Genomic DNA, 17665 nt, shown 5'->3' with positions numbered 1-17665 from the left:
TGTATTAAGTATTTTGGTGTTTTTTTGTGGAGTTTGTTTCTTTTCTTTTGTGTGTGTGTGTGGATAGATCTATAACATGTCCATTCATATACATGTGTTGTTAATCCGTTAGTCACCCCTCTCAGACCTCTTCTCACCTCCATTGAATTACACGATGTGTAAGCTGATGGGGGTCCTATGACTGATCTATTTGTTTTACTTTTTTTTGTACATGAAATTGATCATTTGGTGCTTCTGAAGAGCCTCTTCTATTTTAATTTTTTTTGTCAGTATGTACCTCTTTCTCTATGATGGGACTAACTGTCTTCAAGACTTTTATACAAGAATGCAGAAGAACACAAAACTGACTGAGATAATAAGACACACTAAAGCTTAACAGGGTATATGCTAAGAAGCCAGCACGGAGCATTGGGGGGTGTTATTTTGTACCGTATACAGTGTGTGTCCTAGCCCAGAGATCCACCAGGACACTGCACTGCAAGTGTGCAATTTTCACTTCATTTAAACAAGGAGAAAGCAGATGATGGTGGTGGGGGGGGGGGGGGGGTAAAGAAAGTCACAGAGAAGTGCTGATGCATAAAATGCCTCAGTTGGGCAGTAAAACATCTGGCCATATGGGGGAATAACACACTGATTGGCTGGACAGTCAAACACTCCCATGAAAGCGAACCATGCGGCCCCTCGAGAAGCCGATTATTTCTCGCTCCGTATTGGTGTATATTAAGCATTAGAAGAGGTGCTGAGTGGTGAAGACAATATGACATTGCCGCAGAACGCAAGCTGTTTTGAATCCTTCTGTACAGTATGTGCTCCTTCACGGAGGGGTGGAGAAATGAAAAGAGCTTACCTGGACACACCGATCTACTTGAAATTAGCTGGAAACTGAACTAAATATTGCCCCCAGGGTGTGCACATGTGATCCATGTATCAGCTCCCTGCAGGGGCAAGACCAACATCAGCAGCAGCAGTTTGCATTGTGGGGTGTAATAAACATTTTATCCTTTAGAGGCTGCTACTGGTCCTTGATTTGTGTCTCGATAAAGCACAGGACCCTCTGGTTTTCTTATCAAGGAAAATGTTTTTTGTATGGACATGTTGTTTGCAGCTCACTAGCAGTGGTCAGCTCGCACCGCTGTCGTCTTTTCGTTAAATTTCCATTATTGATTGAAGGGATCTCTTATCACGTCCAGCTTCAGGGGAGGAGTACACCGTGTGCATACAATGAGAAGACACCCAGGACCTTTTACAGGCCCCCCTCATACAAAAACACCACCACTCTGCCTGTTCTTCAACCAAAGTACCCTTCAAATGCAGTTTATAAATGAAGTGTGAGTGAGCAGGTCACGTCTTCTTTCTCTCACAGGACATTTTTGCTTTTCCAGTTGTCCTGGCGCTCCTTTCAAATGCAGATGCTTCATAAAGAACAACATGAGTCCTGCACAATGTTTCCACCAGTGGCACTGTTAAATGCTTCGATTAAAATATTCCCTCTCTAGAGAGGAGAGGAGAGGAGAGGGGAGGAACAGTGGCGTAGCACCGCTTCCTGTTTACAAATCTCGGGAGCTGATCACTAAGAAGGATTTTCCCATTCGAATGCAGCCAAATAATAGATTTTCTATGAAACACAAAATTTGCCAAAGAATCCGTACAAAATGCCAAAAAGGGGACCATCTGGAGAGCCTTTGATATATTAAAATGCTGTCTCTTGTGATTTGGCTGACGTCAATGCATACATTTCTTTTTTTCCAATGATAAGAATTATACAACCATACATCTATGGACTACTGACATTTCCCCCCTGCCTCCCTCCCTACAGTATGGCTAATACTGAACTTGATTATTGTTATTTTAAGTATTAAGTAACAGGAGGGCTTCCTACAGAGAATTGCTTGTGCTTTGGTAATAAAGACCTCACTTGTCTTCTTGCATCTTTTCCACCCCTGATCATTCATTGCCAGGCGGCCTCCAGGCTGGAACATATCATCTGACTGGATTCAGTTTTGAACACTGGGTCACGTAAGGGACACTGGGCTGCATGCCTGCATGCATAGCATGACAGGGCTTCCACAAAGCATTTAATGATTGGGGATCCTGCACCTGATGGTCTACATGCTGAATTATAAAGCACTTTGTCACCTGGCCAGGATATATTATGTGGTCACTATAGGGACTATTTGGAAATGGGGTTTGGTGCTCCAGTGAGTTAGTATATTTGCACAGATGCACTTTATATGTACATACCAAACGTGTCTACTGGCTTGAAGTTGGAGAATGTCACGATAGCACTTCAGATAAAGCTCAACACTGTGGTTAGAGACCTGTCCAGAATTTGCAAAAATTGCCTTCACAGCAATTTCTTTCAAGGACTCTACTGACTACATTTCTGTTCATGGACTGTTTGCAAAAACTGTCAGAGAGGCATTCCCTGATAGAAGCACAACTGAAATCTATAAAGGAGCAAATATCATGCACACTAATCACGCAAAACTGCAACCGCAGCAACATATTCATACTGTGCTTGGATGCCTCGAAGAGCAGTCCTTGGTGATGGAGCCGCAGTGGCTTCATGTCAAAGAGGAGAGCAGGAGACTCTGACGTGAACATTAACTTTCCCCTCTTGTCTCTTCCTCTCATCTTCCCTATTGTTCACTTACTGTCAGTTGCCATGGCAGTAGCATAAGAAACTCCCAGAAAAGACCACCAAAAACCATCAGGAAGGCCATGCACCCTCTCCCAACCCGAACTCCCGATCCTCCAGATCCCCCAAAGTCTCAGTGTTCAATGAGAAATCCAAACATGTTGCCCCTAAACTTAGAACAAGGAGGCTTTTGTATTCTGTTAGTTTGCAAAACATGGAAAAGGAACAGCCAGTACACAAAAACCTGGTCAGGTAGCCTGAAATGTAGCCTTGCACAGATAACATTCAAATGATTCCCACAAACAACTGGTGACAGGCCTGGTGTGAGCTTTATACTAAACCCAGTGCTTAGAGGTGATGGACACTGGATGCTTAATGGCTCTGTTTGTGGCGGCTCCATGACAGCAGCATTTGGCCATAATGGGGGACAGAGTGATGCACGGGTATTGGTCTCCTCTTCAGCAGTCATGTCAGGGATGTTTCGATGGAGGGAGGAAGAACGAACATTCACTCAAGACAGGACAGATCAGGACAAAATGACCTAAAAATGGTATTCCCATTCATTTATCAACACCATTGTTTACTTGCACATTGCCAAATCTCCTCAGGCTGATTGAGTGCCATAGGAGCTCAACCACTCAACCAACTGAGGCCCAGGCGTTCATGACTGTGTTCTTTTTTTGTCCCAAGCTCCAGCAGCCAGGAATAACTCTAAGAGAGGAGCTTGACAGAGTGAATCCAACTTATTTTCAATCTGCTGTCAGGAAGCAGCCTGTCGCTCTGAGATGAAGAGTGACAGCGAGATGTGAATTCAATGGACTGCGTTACTGTCTGGCTCAAGCGATTATACCGACAGAAATGGAAATTATTCCCTTCGAGGATGTCTCGGAGTGGGGATCTGACCACCCAGAGAATGGAGGAATTAAGGGGGGTGAAGTACAAATCGTAAATATTGGTTTCCATCAGAATAGAGATGAGTCGGTTTCTGCTTTGAGGACGAGGAGGATAAGCCACTGAAGACTGAGACTGAAACAGTGGTAGTCATCACAGGAGTCCCCAGTCTTCTGTCTGTCCCGTGTCTATCTGGTACTGGTGTTGGAGTAACGTGTCCAGCCTATCGAGCTCTAAAATGAATTACATTTGCGTGCTGTAAGTGCCAAACTGAATGTCTCTGGCATCATGTGAAACAGAGAGGTGTCTACTCTCTACCGTTAATTATTTCATTCATGCTATAACCGCTGACTGTTGATTAAAAGTAACCCATTTTAATGTTAACTGCAGGTTTTATGATTATTTAGAGGCATGCTGCTGCGAACCAAATCCAAATGTCAGTATAACCTGAAAAGGCAACTTTCCGGTGGGAAAATACACATACTTTTGGATCTCTGGTGCAGTGCAGTTACAGCAAATGAGCCTGCCGTTAGGGAGACGGTTGCGCGCCCTCTTTCAGGTCAAGGTGCTCCTGTCCGATGCTGAAAACCGCCATCAAAGAGAGGACGAGTCTCAAACTGTCAATAACAGCAGCAGAGTGTGGTGTATGGAGTAAAGAAATCCCTCTTTTTACCTGCAGTGCACAGCATCTTACTCACTAGGAAACTCTAGATGTCGTCCTGTTCTGTGCACTTAGAAATGCTGACACACAGTACAGCACAGGAAAACGTGGAACAGGGCAAGACACCAGCAGGCACACAGGTAGCGCCCTACAAACCCACATAACACAGAGTGCACTTTTCATTCCCAAGCCAGTACAATACAGATCAGATTGAAAACATCTCTTGTATTTCTTTTGTCAAACGTACATGCATTTCGACAGGGCCGAGAAAAACATAGTCAACAAGTACAACAATGCAAAAATAGTGAAGTCCTACATTTGCTTTGCCCTCTGGGACATATAGCTTTACCTCTGCCATCTGCTGGCTCGGTTTGTCCTGTCTTCTTTGTCCAATCTAAATGGTTCCTGAAGCTGCAAATTTTGCCCCCAGAAATGTTAAATTAACCTAAATGACCCCTTAGACAGGGAGTCACACATTTACACTGCTGCGCCTGCATGTTTTTGCCTCGCATTACATGACATGTCTTACAGTAAATGTCAGAACGTATTGGTCGTGCTAGCCCCAACAGTCATTGATTATGTAATGTAATATGTCTGGTGAATAAAAGTGGTTGAAAAACTTGAAAAAAGAAAAACAGTCAGGGTTGAGTTCCTTGCTTGACCCCTTGAGATGAATCCCTTTCAAGTGACATTTTGAGCGAGATCAAGTTACTTCCATGGTCACTGGCCAAAGCACACCATTAGCATTCAGCATGTGCACACTCTGGCTCTAACTGCAAAAACCCTCCACGAACGACTGCTACGTGACCACAAAAGCTGAATACAAACTGTCTTTATGCAACATAAAAGTGCAAACGATTGTGAATCCCATCCCTTGCTGCAGAGTACAGTGCTACTGCTGCAGACTGTGCGCAGTGAGGGTGACCTTCTCACTGTGCTTCCAGTTTGGACATTTGGAGCACATGGCCGTAGCGTATAACCCGTGATTTCTCTCAGAAAGACATCAGAATGTGAGAGAAGTGCAGAGAGATTTGGTTTCAGTAGATCGACATCCTCCAACTATTTTTGAGGAGAAAATCAATTTGCAGCCACTGCTTATAGACATAACCTATGGAAAATATAGCTTAGCATGGTCACCACTACTTTGTGAAACGTGTTCAGTCTGACAGTGGTCAATGACATTCAAAGGACCAGTAAGGAAAAGAGAAAGAGGGCTTGAATAGATAAACCCAAACTCATCTCGGAAGACAGGCAGACAAATACACATAACAGTGCCTGTTATGAAATGAACAAAGATAGATGAGTGCAGAAATGGCTCAAAGCAGCACTGTTCATCAGCCTCTCCTGTCTTGATCTCTCCTGCAGGACAAATCTACAGTGACACCGGGCCAACACTGCAGACATTTCTCTCAATCGTGCCGTGTCAAAGTGACAAAGAAAATCGACTTGGGGAGAGAGCTTTGGAAAAGTGATGTTGATAGTTTCTTTCTTGATGAGGTGGCAAGTGCAGCTCATGATCTATCTATCTATCTATCTATCTATCTCAAATAATCTTTATTGGCATGAATGTTGAGCTTAATTACATATTATTAGATATTACGCATATCTGTGGATAACAACTATCTATCAATACAATCTGCTCAGGTGCACGACAGCACCTCCAAGAGGAATCCTTTGGCATTACATACTCATACTCGAAGTAAAGTTATTTTCACTCATTTATATTTTACATGAGTTTTCGGGATGTAGTCTCGGTTATGTTTAATAGCCTACTTCAAGTCTGCCGTTTTTCAAGAATGGCAAAAATAGAATACATTTATGTCGAGGAGTAAAATGGGCATTTCAATCAAATAAAACGGAATACGATGGTAAATTGCAAGAACTATGTACTCACAATATGGTCGCCTACTTGTCAAGGTATTAGAGAATATAATAAACTATTAACACCACCATATTTGCTTGTATCAGATTTATTTCTTTTTTCCTATAGGAACCTTTGATCTTACACATCCTTTCCGCCGGCGGACAGTGTTGGTAGAACGTTCAACGCCGTCACTCGTCGTCACTTCCGCCCCACGTGAAACGCTCCGTACATGTGAGCAGCAGCGTCCGCAGCCACACACAGAGGTGTTTCTTCACGTTTGGAGGCCGCTCGATCACTTTTTTCTCATCTTATGATTGTGGATAGCGCGACTATGGAGTCCGCAGAGGAGGAGGCGCAGCTCGGGCAGGAGTCAGAGGAGGAAAACAGCGAATTATCAGACGATGAGGTGACCTGAACTGTTGTCATGCTAACACTGGCTAACGTTGGCTAGCCAAAGCGAACAACCGCAAAACTGCTGTGCCAGACTCAGAAAAGGCTGTTGTAGTTGATACAGAATTGCACTTGTTTACAGTAACATAACGTTATTTGAGGAGACAACGGTTGGAAGGAGCCTTAGGGGTACATTAGTGGACAGTGTGTTTGGTTGCACCACAAGACATGTAAGAGAATACACCTAACCAATATTTTGTTTCCTTTAGCTTCAAGAAGCCTTCGCAAAGGGGTTGTTGAAACCAGGGATGAACGTTCTGGTGGATAGACCCAAAAAGTTAGTCAACAATACGGTGAGTGAATTCGTCATGACAAACCTGAAATGTCAGCATTCTTGTCCAGCTATGTGTCCATTTCTGTGAGTGGCTATTTATGGCATGTAGGAAAGAAAACACGGTTAATATAATCTAAAAAAGGATATTTGAGATGCTCCTGTAAAACTGCAAAAAGTAATAGTAGAATAAATCTCACATCTGTTACACCAATAGTGTAAACATACTTGGACATTTGATGAGATGCTGTCTCCCGTGTGTGTGTTGTGATTGCAGGAGGGTTTGAAACAGTGCCTTGCTGACTTCCGTAAAGACCTTCCCTGGGTGGAGAGGTTGGACCTGACCAACCCGCCGGCCGAAGACGTTCTTTCCAAAGTTGAAGGGAAAGTTCCAAATCCGACCAATGGAAACGTCAACGCGGACGATGACTTCCAGAGGGAGATGTTCTTGTGAGTGCCCCGTAACTCGATGTGTAGTTTGTTGAAAGTGTTATGTTAACCAACTCTTTTTGATCAAACAATCTCACTTCAAGGTCCACTGAGTAGCTGTTTGGGAGCTATTGATCGTATTCCATGTTGGCTTAAAAGTTAGATTGAACGTTCTTTCCTCAAGCATGTAACAGCTTTTGAATGTCACTAGAATTGTTGTCAGCATCTCCCAAAACATATTTAAATGACTGCCAGTAGATGATTTAGTTCAATCAATTCATGTTGTGGAAGACAAACATACAAAACACTGTCACACATTTATTTTGGTTTCTGTCAGCGCAGAGAAACACTTGATTTTGGCTGAACATACATCGCATCTACTGTAATATCACAGGGTCAGCTTGCACTGTTCGATCCGTTTTCACTCTGAAAAAACATCGTGTGAGTGTACCTAAGGGTCCTTTTTAATGTTCTGCGTTTGTTAACTTACAGCTACCGTCAAGCTCAAGCTTCAGTCCTAGAGGCGCTGCCCCTCTTAAAAAAGCATGGCATAGCCACCAAGAGGCCTGACGATTACTTTGCAGAGATGGCCAAGTCAGACCAGCACATGCAGAAGGTGAGCCATTTCCTCGTTACAAGGAGCTTGTCTCTTACAAGACGACACAGCAAAACCTGGAAGAGCCTTGGTGAAAGACCTACAGCTGGTTAAAAAAAAAAACCCCAACTATTTCTTCTTCATTTGTGTATCTTAAATTGAGACTGGTGTACTGAATAGATTGACATCTGACATGTACCATAACACCTCTAGTATATATATGTTCTAACATTATTGCAAATATTATTTTGGATGATGTAGTCTTCTTTACCTTAATTAATGTCTAATCTGGTTGGGTAGCTGCCATTTCATCACACACACACACACACACACAAATTGGTTCAGGAACTCAGTCGCTCTTTCTTCCCGCCAGACATGAATTCAAATATTGGCACAAGCAAAAATGTTTTCTTTTCCTCTGTCCAGATCAGGAAAAAGCTGATCTCAAAGCAGATGATACTGGAGAAGTCGGAGAAGGCCAAGAAACTGCGCGAGCAACGGAAGTTTGGCAAAAAGGTCGGTGCCTGTTTCTGTACGGTTACTAGAAGGCTTATTGGATTCCTTTTTAAGACGCAGAAAATATGGAGTAGAATGGAAACAATGTTTGTCTTCTTTACATCACCTAAGACCACGTGTTGTTATGGGTTCCCTTCTTAAGAATACCCTTTTAACATGTATGATGTAGTTGCCCATTTGTGTGAACTTGAGGTCACCCTTTGGCTGTCAGAGGCTAATAGTATATATAGTTGGTGTGAAGTATTAACATGAACTTTGAATGTGCGCCAGGTCCAAATAGAAGTGATCCAGAAGAGACAGAAAGAGAAGAAGGCTATGATGTCTGCTGTAAAGAAATACCAGAAAGGTATTTATTTATTTTTTTATAACTTTCCCTGCACACACAAAGGTGGAAAATGTCTTACAGTGTAATTTATTGTACACCATTGTACATTGCTGTAAAATGTTGATGGTTGTTACCGGAACTTGCTCTTTACCCTCTGTTCCCCAAAAACCATGAATGGTGTGAGATTGTTTTCAAATTGAGATTGACGTTTTCTGACCGTTCCCACACCTAGGAATGACCGACAAACTGGATTTCTTGGAAGGAGACAAGAAGGCGGGTAAAGACTCTGCTCAGGGTCCCAAGAAGGCGATGAACAAGAATGGGTAAGGTGTTGACTTGCAGCTGTGCACTTTGCACTCATAAATGTCACCGTTTGCTAAAGCTAAATATTTTACTGTTATTTTGACAGCTCCAATGCCAAGAGAAAATACAAGGACCAGAAGTTTGGCTTTGGAGGCAAGAAAAGTGGAAAGAAGTGGAACACCAAGGAGAGCTTCAATGATGTTTCCAGTTTCCGCGCCAAAGTGGCTCATGCAAAGGGCGCCAAAGGAGGGAAGAAGGGCAAAGGAGGACAAAATGTGAGTCACACGCGCATAAAACACTGCTGACTGATTTAATAAATGTAGACCGTTTGCCAAAGGAAATGATGAAGTTACCAGCAAAACAGCGAGCCCTTTACTGTCGAGAAGCTCCATCATTTTCCCACCTTGCTTTTCAGAAACGCCCGGGCAAGTCTGTACGCAGGAAGATGAAGTCTCGCTCGTAAAAAGTGTCACAAGAGGGGCCGGTCAACAGGGCTGGACTCGGACCTGGCTTCTAGGCAGGAAGGTTTTCCCACACCTGCTCCCCAGTGTCTCTCCTCCATCTACACCAGGAGACATTTAGGAGAATGGGGGCTTTTCTTCCACACTTTTTGTACAACAGGCCTTCAGTAAATGTGTCTGGATTGATATGGAGGTCCCTTGAAGCCACAAAGAAAGAGAGAGAGAGAGAGAGAGACGTCCTGCTGTATTGCTAAGGAAGCCGTATGAAGGACTGGTGAAGAAAATGTCTCCCTTTGCAGAAATGGTAAACCCAAGAGTGGACTACACGGAGCCACAAAGCGGATTTGAATGTCTGTTCTTCTTTATTAGTTTTTATGTTCTCTTGACATAATCGCCTCTCTATATACCTATTTGATACGTTTTAAAGCAACTTCCTGTGACAACACCTCAACATCTACACCAAACTCCTTGTCGTCTTATTTACACGGCGTGCTCTTCAGAGTTCGGTGTGTTTTATTATTTTTTCTCAAACTGGGCTCCTTGACATGACTTGATTCTCTCCCATGTGACATGACATTTTGTAATATTGAGCAGCTGTTAGTTTTGCCCTTTTCCCCACTCATTAATATGATAAGTATGTGATGTACACGTGTGCTTTGTATAGACCTGTGCAAACCCTGCAGCGTTTTGTTTTGTTTTGTCTCCCCCCCCCCCCCCCACTTAGCTTACCAAGATGGGATTGCAAAAGGGCAGCTTCTGCCGGTGACATGTTTTTATATGACAAACAAATAAATCTGAACACAGGCGCTCACTTTTTTTGTAGACCAACATTCTTTGGGCTTCGGTCTAATTTGATGAACGCAGGGCCGATTCTTTGTGTATGGTGACATCTGTGCTGAATCGGTGGAAATGTAATCTCTTGTCGCTGCGGTTTGATGGGATCTGGGGGGCAAAAATAACGGGCAGAATTAGCATTTGAGTAAGAACTGGCGATAAAGTCGGATTCAAGTGACCATTGCATCAGACCAGAAAACACATGTTCACGCTTCTGTGGTTCCTTTTGGGTTTGATTGCAGAAATAAAAACATTTTTGCAATATTCAAAACTCTGGAAATAACTGATTTTAAATTTGAATCAAAAGCCAATAGAAGTACTGCTACTCTCTGTATGCAGATTTCTATAAATCCAATTTTGACGGCTTTATTACAGTTAAATGCTGTATCAGGTTTGGTGCTTAAAGCTACCATAGTTACAGACCTGCTGTCAAAGCTTTTTACTGGGATGTATTGTTGGTACCAAAATGAGTTACTGTGCATAAGGCTGTCACATGTCAAAGAAAACCCTTAACAATATGAAGTTAATTTGAAAATATAAACAGTCTTCTACATCTAGAAACTTGAACATCTTCTAATATGATTCATTCCTTCTTCTTAATGAGCTCAAGCAGTAAATGCACCACAATTCAGGGACAGAGGGCTGTGCTTACAACTTGTGCTACTAAATTGTGCTTTCCTCACCAGTGGAGTCGACACCCATCCTATCTCCTGACTCTCAGTCTGTGGCGTCGTGTGTTTCTTGGTGGGCTCCTGGCGGGCCTTGTGGAAGGCCTCGATGAAGTCCTCGATGAAGTCCGCTGGAGAGGAGAAAGCACGTTCGTATGATCAGTAACACGGATGCTCTCAAACGTTCATCGTCTCCAGCTGCTTCATGCTGGTTGGGATCACGGGGGGGGGGGGGTCTGGAGTAATACGATGTTGAAGTGCATTCAACTGTTACTTATGCAGAACAGAAGAGGCGTTTCAGCGGAATCGATGCAAACTTACAGTTTTCTGCAACCACTTCTGTTGGTTTCCGAGACATGGGTTTGTCTGGCAGGACATGCACTAATAGACAGTGGACACACACGCACACACACACACACACACACGTCAGGAAAAAGGCAATACAATGCAGCAATCTATACATATTTGTTTGTGTACACATACTTAATAATACAGCAGATTCTGATTCTGATGTGACAACAGATACAGCAGTGCCCCATGCTGTTGTTTTTCAATGAGATGATTTATTTATTTATGTATTTATTTTTAATTGACCCTTTATTTAGCCAGGAATGTCCCACTGAGATTAAGAATGCGTTGACTTTCGAGGGACACCTGGCCAAGACAGCCAGCAGCGTGAATAAAAACACAGGAGGAGACCCAATCCAATAAACAAGATTCACATCTGTGCTTCTTATGTCACGTCACTCTTGTCTCGTGTCATCTGCAGACTGGGGGCTCCCAGTTGTCTCTACACTGGTACCACTTTGTTCACACTTGGATCACTGGTAACGCCGTCTTTGCTTACATTTCCTGTGCGGGTTGATGCTGAACTCCGTGTGGAGGTTCTGGTGCCTTTGCTCTTTGCGGATCGTCTCGACGTGAATCGCGTTTTGATGGACCAGATCCGGCTTCTCCTTTCCTGCCATTTTGACAAGAAAAGCCAAAAAACAAACCTGAGACTGGAGAAATAAAGGGGCTCTCGACGTCGTTAGTGTCCTACCAATGTTTGTTTGTTTTTGTTTTTTTTAATGCGCGTTACCTAGCGACAGTAAACACCGCCTCGCGCTGCAGTGGCGTGACTCGGACACGCGGCGGCGCAGCGCGCTCACGTTTGGTCCCGCCGGAGGAGTTCACACACACACACACACACACACACACACAGAGACACACACACACACACACACACAGTGTATCATACAGACGTCTCGGCTGGATGCTAATACAGCGGCGGAGACGAGCCTTTAACTGATGTTCTAACACTGAATGTGGACTGATGTTGACTTTTATTGCAATTGTTAATACTCCATGTCCCCGTGGCGCAGTTCCTCCCCTCCACTGTCTTTTACAGACTCTCAAATAGATGTTATTCTTGCATTCGTGATATGAATATACGTTACACACAATATTCTGCAGGCGTTTTGGCATTTGCTGCCTTCCTCTTTGATCCTATGAAGTCTAAAGCGCTTTCATGTGAAGTCGTGAAGTTATGTTCTGTGCATGAAAAAAGTGCCCTAGTTTGGTTGAGTTCTTTTAGTTTATTTATTTTTGCACGATTACAAAAACAAGATACACACATTGACAAAGATGACAAACAACAGACAGAAAACCCAAGTTTGAGGCCTCCACCCAAAGAAGGTGAAAGTTTCACAGTTGCAAAGAACACAAAATCAAGATGCAGAATGTAATAAGGCTACATATAAGTGATGCCAAAAGTAATAACACAATTCTGTAATAATGAACAACAGTAATAACAATAGCAATATCAACATAAAAGCAGAAAATGTGCGTGCATATGTGCGTGTTTGGGGGATATTGGTTTTTGGTGGTAATACATGACACTAGGAGTGAAAAAAACAAAAAATGGAAACATGAACAACAAAACAGAAGGCAAACACAAAACAGCAGTTGAATGTTTTGTTTATTTTTAAAAAAAATCATTTGTAACATTTTATAGAGGAGCAGCTTTTGGCCGAGCGCGGGAAAAGCCATTCCATAACTTGGTACCCCTGAATCTTATCGAAAACCGACCTCCGCAAGTGAGAGGTTAAGTAAGAATGGACCCGCCGGTTTGCTTTGAAGCTAGTATTGAACAGACTGCTCCGGAATATGTTCCCTTCACTTGAATGTATCTTACAAATAAAAACACATATTGGAGAGATGTCGGCGTCAAAAATGAATCTGGCACAGAGGAGCCGATGAGACATGTAACTCTGATCGGGTTGCAATCCTAACAAAACATCTCTGGAGGACCAACATTTTGTGGAGAGTGGTAGGAAAAGTACTTGCCTGGGGGTAAATTAAACTATAATAAAGCCCTGTGATAACTTTGGCACGATATAACTGAAATGAACTGAAAATGAAAAATGTTCTCAGAAGTTAATGAATATTACAACAAGGTAAACCCACTCAATATGAGAGCCGGACTCCAGAAATATTAAAATGTTTTTTTGTTTTTTTGTTTTTAAATTGTTGCTAGCAGACAAGAACTCAACTAAAATATTTATTAATCCCTCGCCAAAATTATGGTTTTAGGCAAAATGATATCTTACTCTTAAAAATGCCAAGGTTGTGTTTCCTCTCGCTCGATATTTCGAATGGCTCGTTTGGACAATGTCACGACCGGCTCGTGGGGGCCGGGAAATGGAAAATGAAGAGCGAGACACCAAAAATGCCTTGAATTAGCTGATTTTCTCCCCCCCCCCCCGCAAAAACATAAATGAAAATGCAGAGCAGGTGAGATGTGGATGGCAGTGAAGTCAGCGGTCAGTGGAAATCAGAGAGTCTCTCGGAGAGGACCATGGTGGCAGCTCTTATAGCGACTGGGAGCTGTGACCAACCAACCACACGACCCTGCAGAGAGAAGAGCAGAGGAGGCCAGAGAGCCGTCACAACAGGGACTCAGGATGTGTTCTGGGTGCGGCTTTTTTGCCCGCAGAGACCGTGAAACCAAAAGAAAATGATTCCCAAGGAGGTGAATCATTACATCACATTAAATAATCCACCCCTTTCTTTCACTCTGCTTTCCTGTAAATGCGCTCTGGTTTACAGACATTACATTCAGCGTTAGATCTAGAAATCTGGCAACATTTTGAACTGAAGATTTTCCTTACGCTGGGAACTGTGTGACTGGGGATTACAAATGTCGGGCATATCTAGTCTTTCAGAGCATTGCAGTCTTCCCACTTCCCACAAGCCATTTGTTCGTCCCACTGCACGCCGTGTTTCCTTCAAAGCACTACTGTTTTGTTCCATGTTGAAGATGTTTGCCTGGAGCAAACAAACTCATCAGAATGTAGCGGAAGAGCGCTGAATGAATGAATATGTCCAGGCTGTGAGGAAAACGTAGCCAGCCCGAGCACAGTGTGACTTTTGTTTTTCTGCTTGCGTATGTTCTCTCTTGGGGTGACAGATGACATTTTTTTTTTCTCGGTTCACACACCAGGACTGTGTCAAGTCTGAATTCTGCACACACACACACACACACACACACACACACACGCACTTTCACTGCACAGGAGTGTACGAGTGCATGTGTGTGTCTGCGGGCTTAAGAGCTGTGAGAAAGAAACTTTAAAGAAAGTAACAACAGCTACCCAGACGACCAGTGACCTTGTGACAGTGCAGTGTGGGTAAAAACAAGCGGAGTGGCATTTCTTCACATTGTCTTGGAGCACACTTGACTTCCCCCTGCTCTCTGCGGTGTCACGAATCACGCAGAAATAACAGCTCTCTCACATCTTGTAAATAGTACTTATGGTTGGGTGGTTGCTGTGGTCGCGCCAATATACTTTCAAGGCTGCAGTGGCAATCCTTCTCACCACTTGTCCCCTCACATTTCATTTCCCTTTCATTGGGTTTTCCCTTCCTCCTCCTCCTCCTCCAGCCTTCCTCCCCCTCGCACTGTCCCGTCTGCTCCTTTCTCGGAAGTCATCATTTTGTTTTTAACGCTCTCCCATTCCTGTCCGTCTATGTACGCGCATGCCTCCTCTCTCAGTAACAGACAGCTTAATAAAGGTTGAGGTGTTCGGCTCTCGGTTTCCCGCGTCTCATAGCCTGATTCAAGCTTTATTGGCCCTGCGTGAAAGACATAATGGAAACAGGTAATAACCCAAACACTGGAGGGGCTGCAGGGGGGGAGATTTCAGTGATTTCAGTGTGGGTGGGTGACAGGTCCCCTGTGGTGTTTGTGTATGTGTGCGAGGGCGAGTGAGCAATATGTACTACGGGAGGATGGGAGGGCTTGCGGTGTCAAGCTTTGTTCCCCCGGCTCCTGTCACAGCGTCGGACTGAGTTACCATCAAGGCGGCTTTTGAGCTCCTCGGGCCGGGAATAGTAAAAGGCCAGTTTGTGAGTTTGTTCAAACTCCAGTGTCACCCACACGCCACGGAAGGTGTGTGAGTTCAAATCAAATATGACAAGGTTTCAGCTAACCCCCCCCCCCCCCCCAATATGAAACATTAGCGAGGAGCCATTTGGAATGCGTGTTAACGGAGGGGATCTAATCGGCATCATCCCCTGAGTGTTAGTGTGGAGGAAGCGTTTTGTTTTGTTTTTTAATGTGGCTGAGGAGAATTATTAATGACTGACTGGTGTGAGGTGAGGTGCGGTGAAAGCATTATCCGGTAAAGATTCGAGGACGTGATTAAATGGCATGCCATTTTCCTTGTTGTGCCACTTTATCAGCTCGCTTCGTCAACAGAAAATATGAAAATGAATGCTGTTTGGCAGCCTCTGACTGTAAAAATTTGAGTTAAGTCATGGATGCCATGTTATCTTTTTACCCTATCATTATCTTATTTTTTCTCTCTCGCTTTACTGTTCCTTATTTTATTTTTTTCCTTATCTTATACTCTTGATCTGTCACATTTTCCCCTTAGTTTTTGGCCTTCGGGCTTGTTTCTGCATTTGAACAGATGTCATTTTGCATCTATCCGTTAAGTCTATTAAACGGGACACGTTGCATTGCGGGATTGTCAGCAGACAGTTGTGTACATGCGGTGGACACTAGTCTTTTTGAGGGCACTATGTAGAGCATACATTTCAAATCAGAATTCAGACACTTCGATAAGATGGCAGACAGTAAATAGGGTGTGATATCTGGCACAGTGTGCCTTCCAGAGAAACTAACACAAAAAGTAACACAATAACTTACCCACAATTCAAGAGTTTGCGCCTCTCTCTGCACCTGCATGGATATATACACACACACACATATATATATATACACATTAACCTGCTGTCAAACACTACTCATCCTCTGAGGAAGGTGTTTGGCTGAAATGTGTCAGAAATTGTATTTCAATTGGACATGAATCTGCAGAAATTGAATGCTTCTGTGGTCTGCCAACGTTTTCTTCTTTTAAGTGTAAGTGTAAAGCATGATGTGGCCTTTAAGATTTGTTCATTAGTCCCCCCCCCCCCCCCCCCCATTACTACTTTTCTTGTCTAATATCGTCTAAATTCTTTCACTAACTGCGATTACAATGCAGGAGAGGCACACCCCCTTGAACTCTTCTGTGTATGTGGCTTGGATAACAATACAATGGGAAAATGAGAGGGCAGTGGGCCTGAACAGCTTCACACCATCGAGAGAAAAATCAATCCCAAGAGCAAAGGTAACCGTAATGAGGTCAGTTTTGAGAATCAAAGCATTTTTTTTTTCATGAAAAACAACAAAAAAAAAACAACTTTTAATTTGAAAAATATTTCCACACATTCCAAGATGAGGAGAAGGCCTTACGTGCCTCTCCTCAGCGTCCTGTGCTCCCCTCACAGATCACTTGCTGCCCCCCAGCAACAGCCTCTGACCTTTCCCCACAAGGCTCCGTTTTAATTACCAGTGCCCTCCTTTGCCTGCTAATTAAAGCGCTATGTCATGTATTATTCAGCCATTCTCACCACCATTGCCCTGACATAAAACAAATGAGAGGTGCACCCCCCCCCCGTCACACTCCATCTGATCCACTCTAACATATGTTTGATGACTAATGAAAGCAGCTGATATGTTTCGAAGGGGAGGAAATGTTTGCTGAGGTTTTTAACCTTAATGAAATCCCTCTGTAGCCCCCCCCCCCCCCCCAATCCCATTCTGCTAGCTGCTGACCTTTGCTTGGAGTGTCTGTGACTGAGATTCAAAGGACGCTGCATCAATTTTCAATCAAGCACCACTTAATAAAAATGTAAATTGATTTTTCTGTTGCACAAATGCAGTCTGGAATGGAATTTTAAAGAGCTGCTTTCGTTGAAAATGCACCAGTGTGACCAGTGATAAGCAAATAATGGAGTATAAGATAAGCACGTGACGTATGTTTGGTATACATTTAGAGTAAATCAGAGGGTAAACTCCCCATACATTGCCCTGTAGGAAGGTGGGTTAAGGTGAGGCCATGAACACCAGTGCCCCTGGTTCATATCCGACCGGGGACCTTTGCTGCATGTCATTCCCCGTCTCACTCTCTCTCCCCTCATTTCCTATCATCTCTTTACTGTCGACCCTATAATAAAGACATAAAATGCCTCAAAAATACTCAATAAATAACCTCTATTCTTGCAGAGTGAGTTTTTGTCGGATTTTCTTTCCTTACACCTTACGGAGAAAAAAAAAAGTGTTTTTCTCTGCCTTCCAAAACAACCCATTCGAGCGTTACGAGAAGGATTCATATGAGCATTTCCCGATCTGACAACAGTTAAAGTATAATTATGTTTATGTAACTACTG

The 17665-nt window shown here is 43.4% G+C and overlaps 2 protein-coding genes across 2 annotated transcripts; one reads left to right on the top strand and one right to left on the bottom strand.

Moving 5' to 3' along the window:
• The first annotated feature begins 6288 nt into the window (after nt 1-6288).
• ebna1bp2 (EBNA1 binding protein 2) lies at nt 6289-10215 on the top strand. Its single transcript, XM_070908996.1, has 9 exons — nt 6289-6460; nt 6714-6797; nt 7053-7225; nt 7697-7820; nt 8226-8315; nt 8586-8661; nt 8873-8963; nt 9050-9218; nt 9359-10215. Exons 1-9 carry the CDS (start codon nt 6365-6367, stop codon nt 9404-9406), a joined length of 951 nt encoding a protein of 316 aa, XP_070765097.1. The 5' UTR covers nt 6289-6364; the 3' UTR covers nt 9407-10215.
• A 35-nt stretch (nt 10216-10250) lies between these two features.
• cfap144 (cilia and flagella associated protein 144) lies at nt 10251-11874 on the bottom strand. The gene is made up of 4 exons (XM_070908998.1): nt 11754-11874; nt 11228-11287; nt 10922-11037; nt 10251-10346 (listed from the first exon to the last, which is right to left on the bottom strand). Exons 1-4 carry the CDS (start codon nt 11872-11874, stop codon nt 10251-10253), a joined length of 393 nt encoding a protein of 130 aa, XP_070765099.1.
• Nucleotides 11875-17665: the final 5791 nt, after the last annotated feature.

Source organism: Enoplosus armatus, chromosome 7 (assembly GCF_043641665.1).
Source record: "Enoplosus armatus isolate fEnoArm2 chromosome 7, fEnoArm2.hap1, whole genome shotgun sequence".
Classification (NCBI taxonomy): Eukaryota; Metazoa; Chordata; class Actinopteri; order Centrarchiformes; family Enoplosidae; genus Enoplosus; species Enoplosus armatus.
Note: the sequence above shows the minus strand (reverse complement) of the source record. Positions and strands in the feature narration are given on the sequence as shown.

What these genes read in the sequence shown, in the direction of transcription:
- ebna1bp2 (XM_070908996.1), top strand. Translation starts at nt 6,365, where the DNA reads ATGATTGTGGATAGCGCGACTATGGAGTCCGCAGAGGAGGAGGCGCAG. An exon ending in TTCCAGAGGGAGATGTTCTT is followed by an intron (nt 7,226 to 7,696) that starts GTGAGTGCCCCG and finishes GTTAACTTACAG; the next exon opens with CTACCGTCAAGCTCAAGCTT. An exon ending in TGTAAAGAAATACCAGAAAG is followed by an intron (nt 8,662 to 8,872) that starts GTATTTATTTAT and finishes TCCCACACCTAG; the next exon opens with GAATGACCGACAAACTGGAT.
- cfap144 (XM_070908998.1), bottom strand. Translation starts at nt 11,874, where the DNA reads ATGGCAGGAAAGGAGAAGCCGGATCTGGTCCATCAAAACGCGATTCAC. An exon ending in CATCAACCCGCACAGGAAAT is followed by an intron (nt 11,288 to 11,753) that starts GTAAGCAAAGAC and finishes ACTGTCTATTAG; the next exon opens with TGCATGTCCTGCCAGACAAA. An exon ending in GATGGGTGTCGACTCCACTG is followed by an intron (nt 10,347 to 10,921) that starts GTGAGGAAAGCA and finishes TTTGCCCCCCAG; the next exon opens with ATCCCATCAAACCGCAGCGA.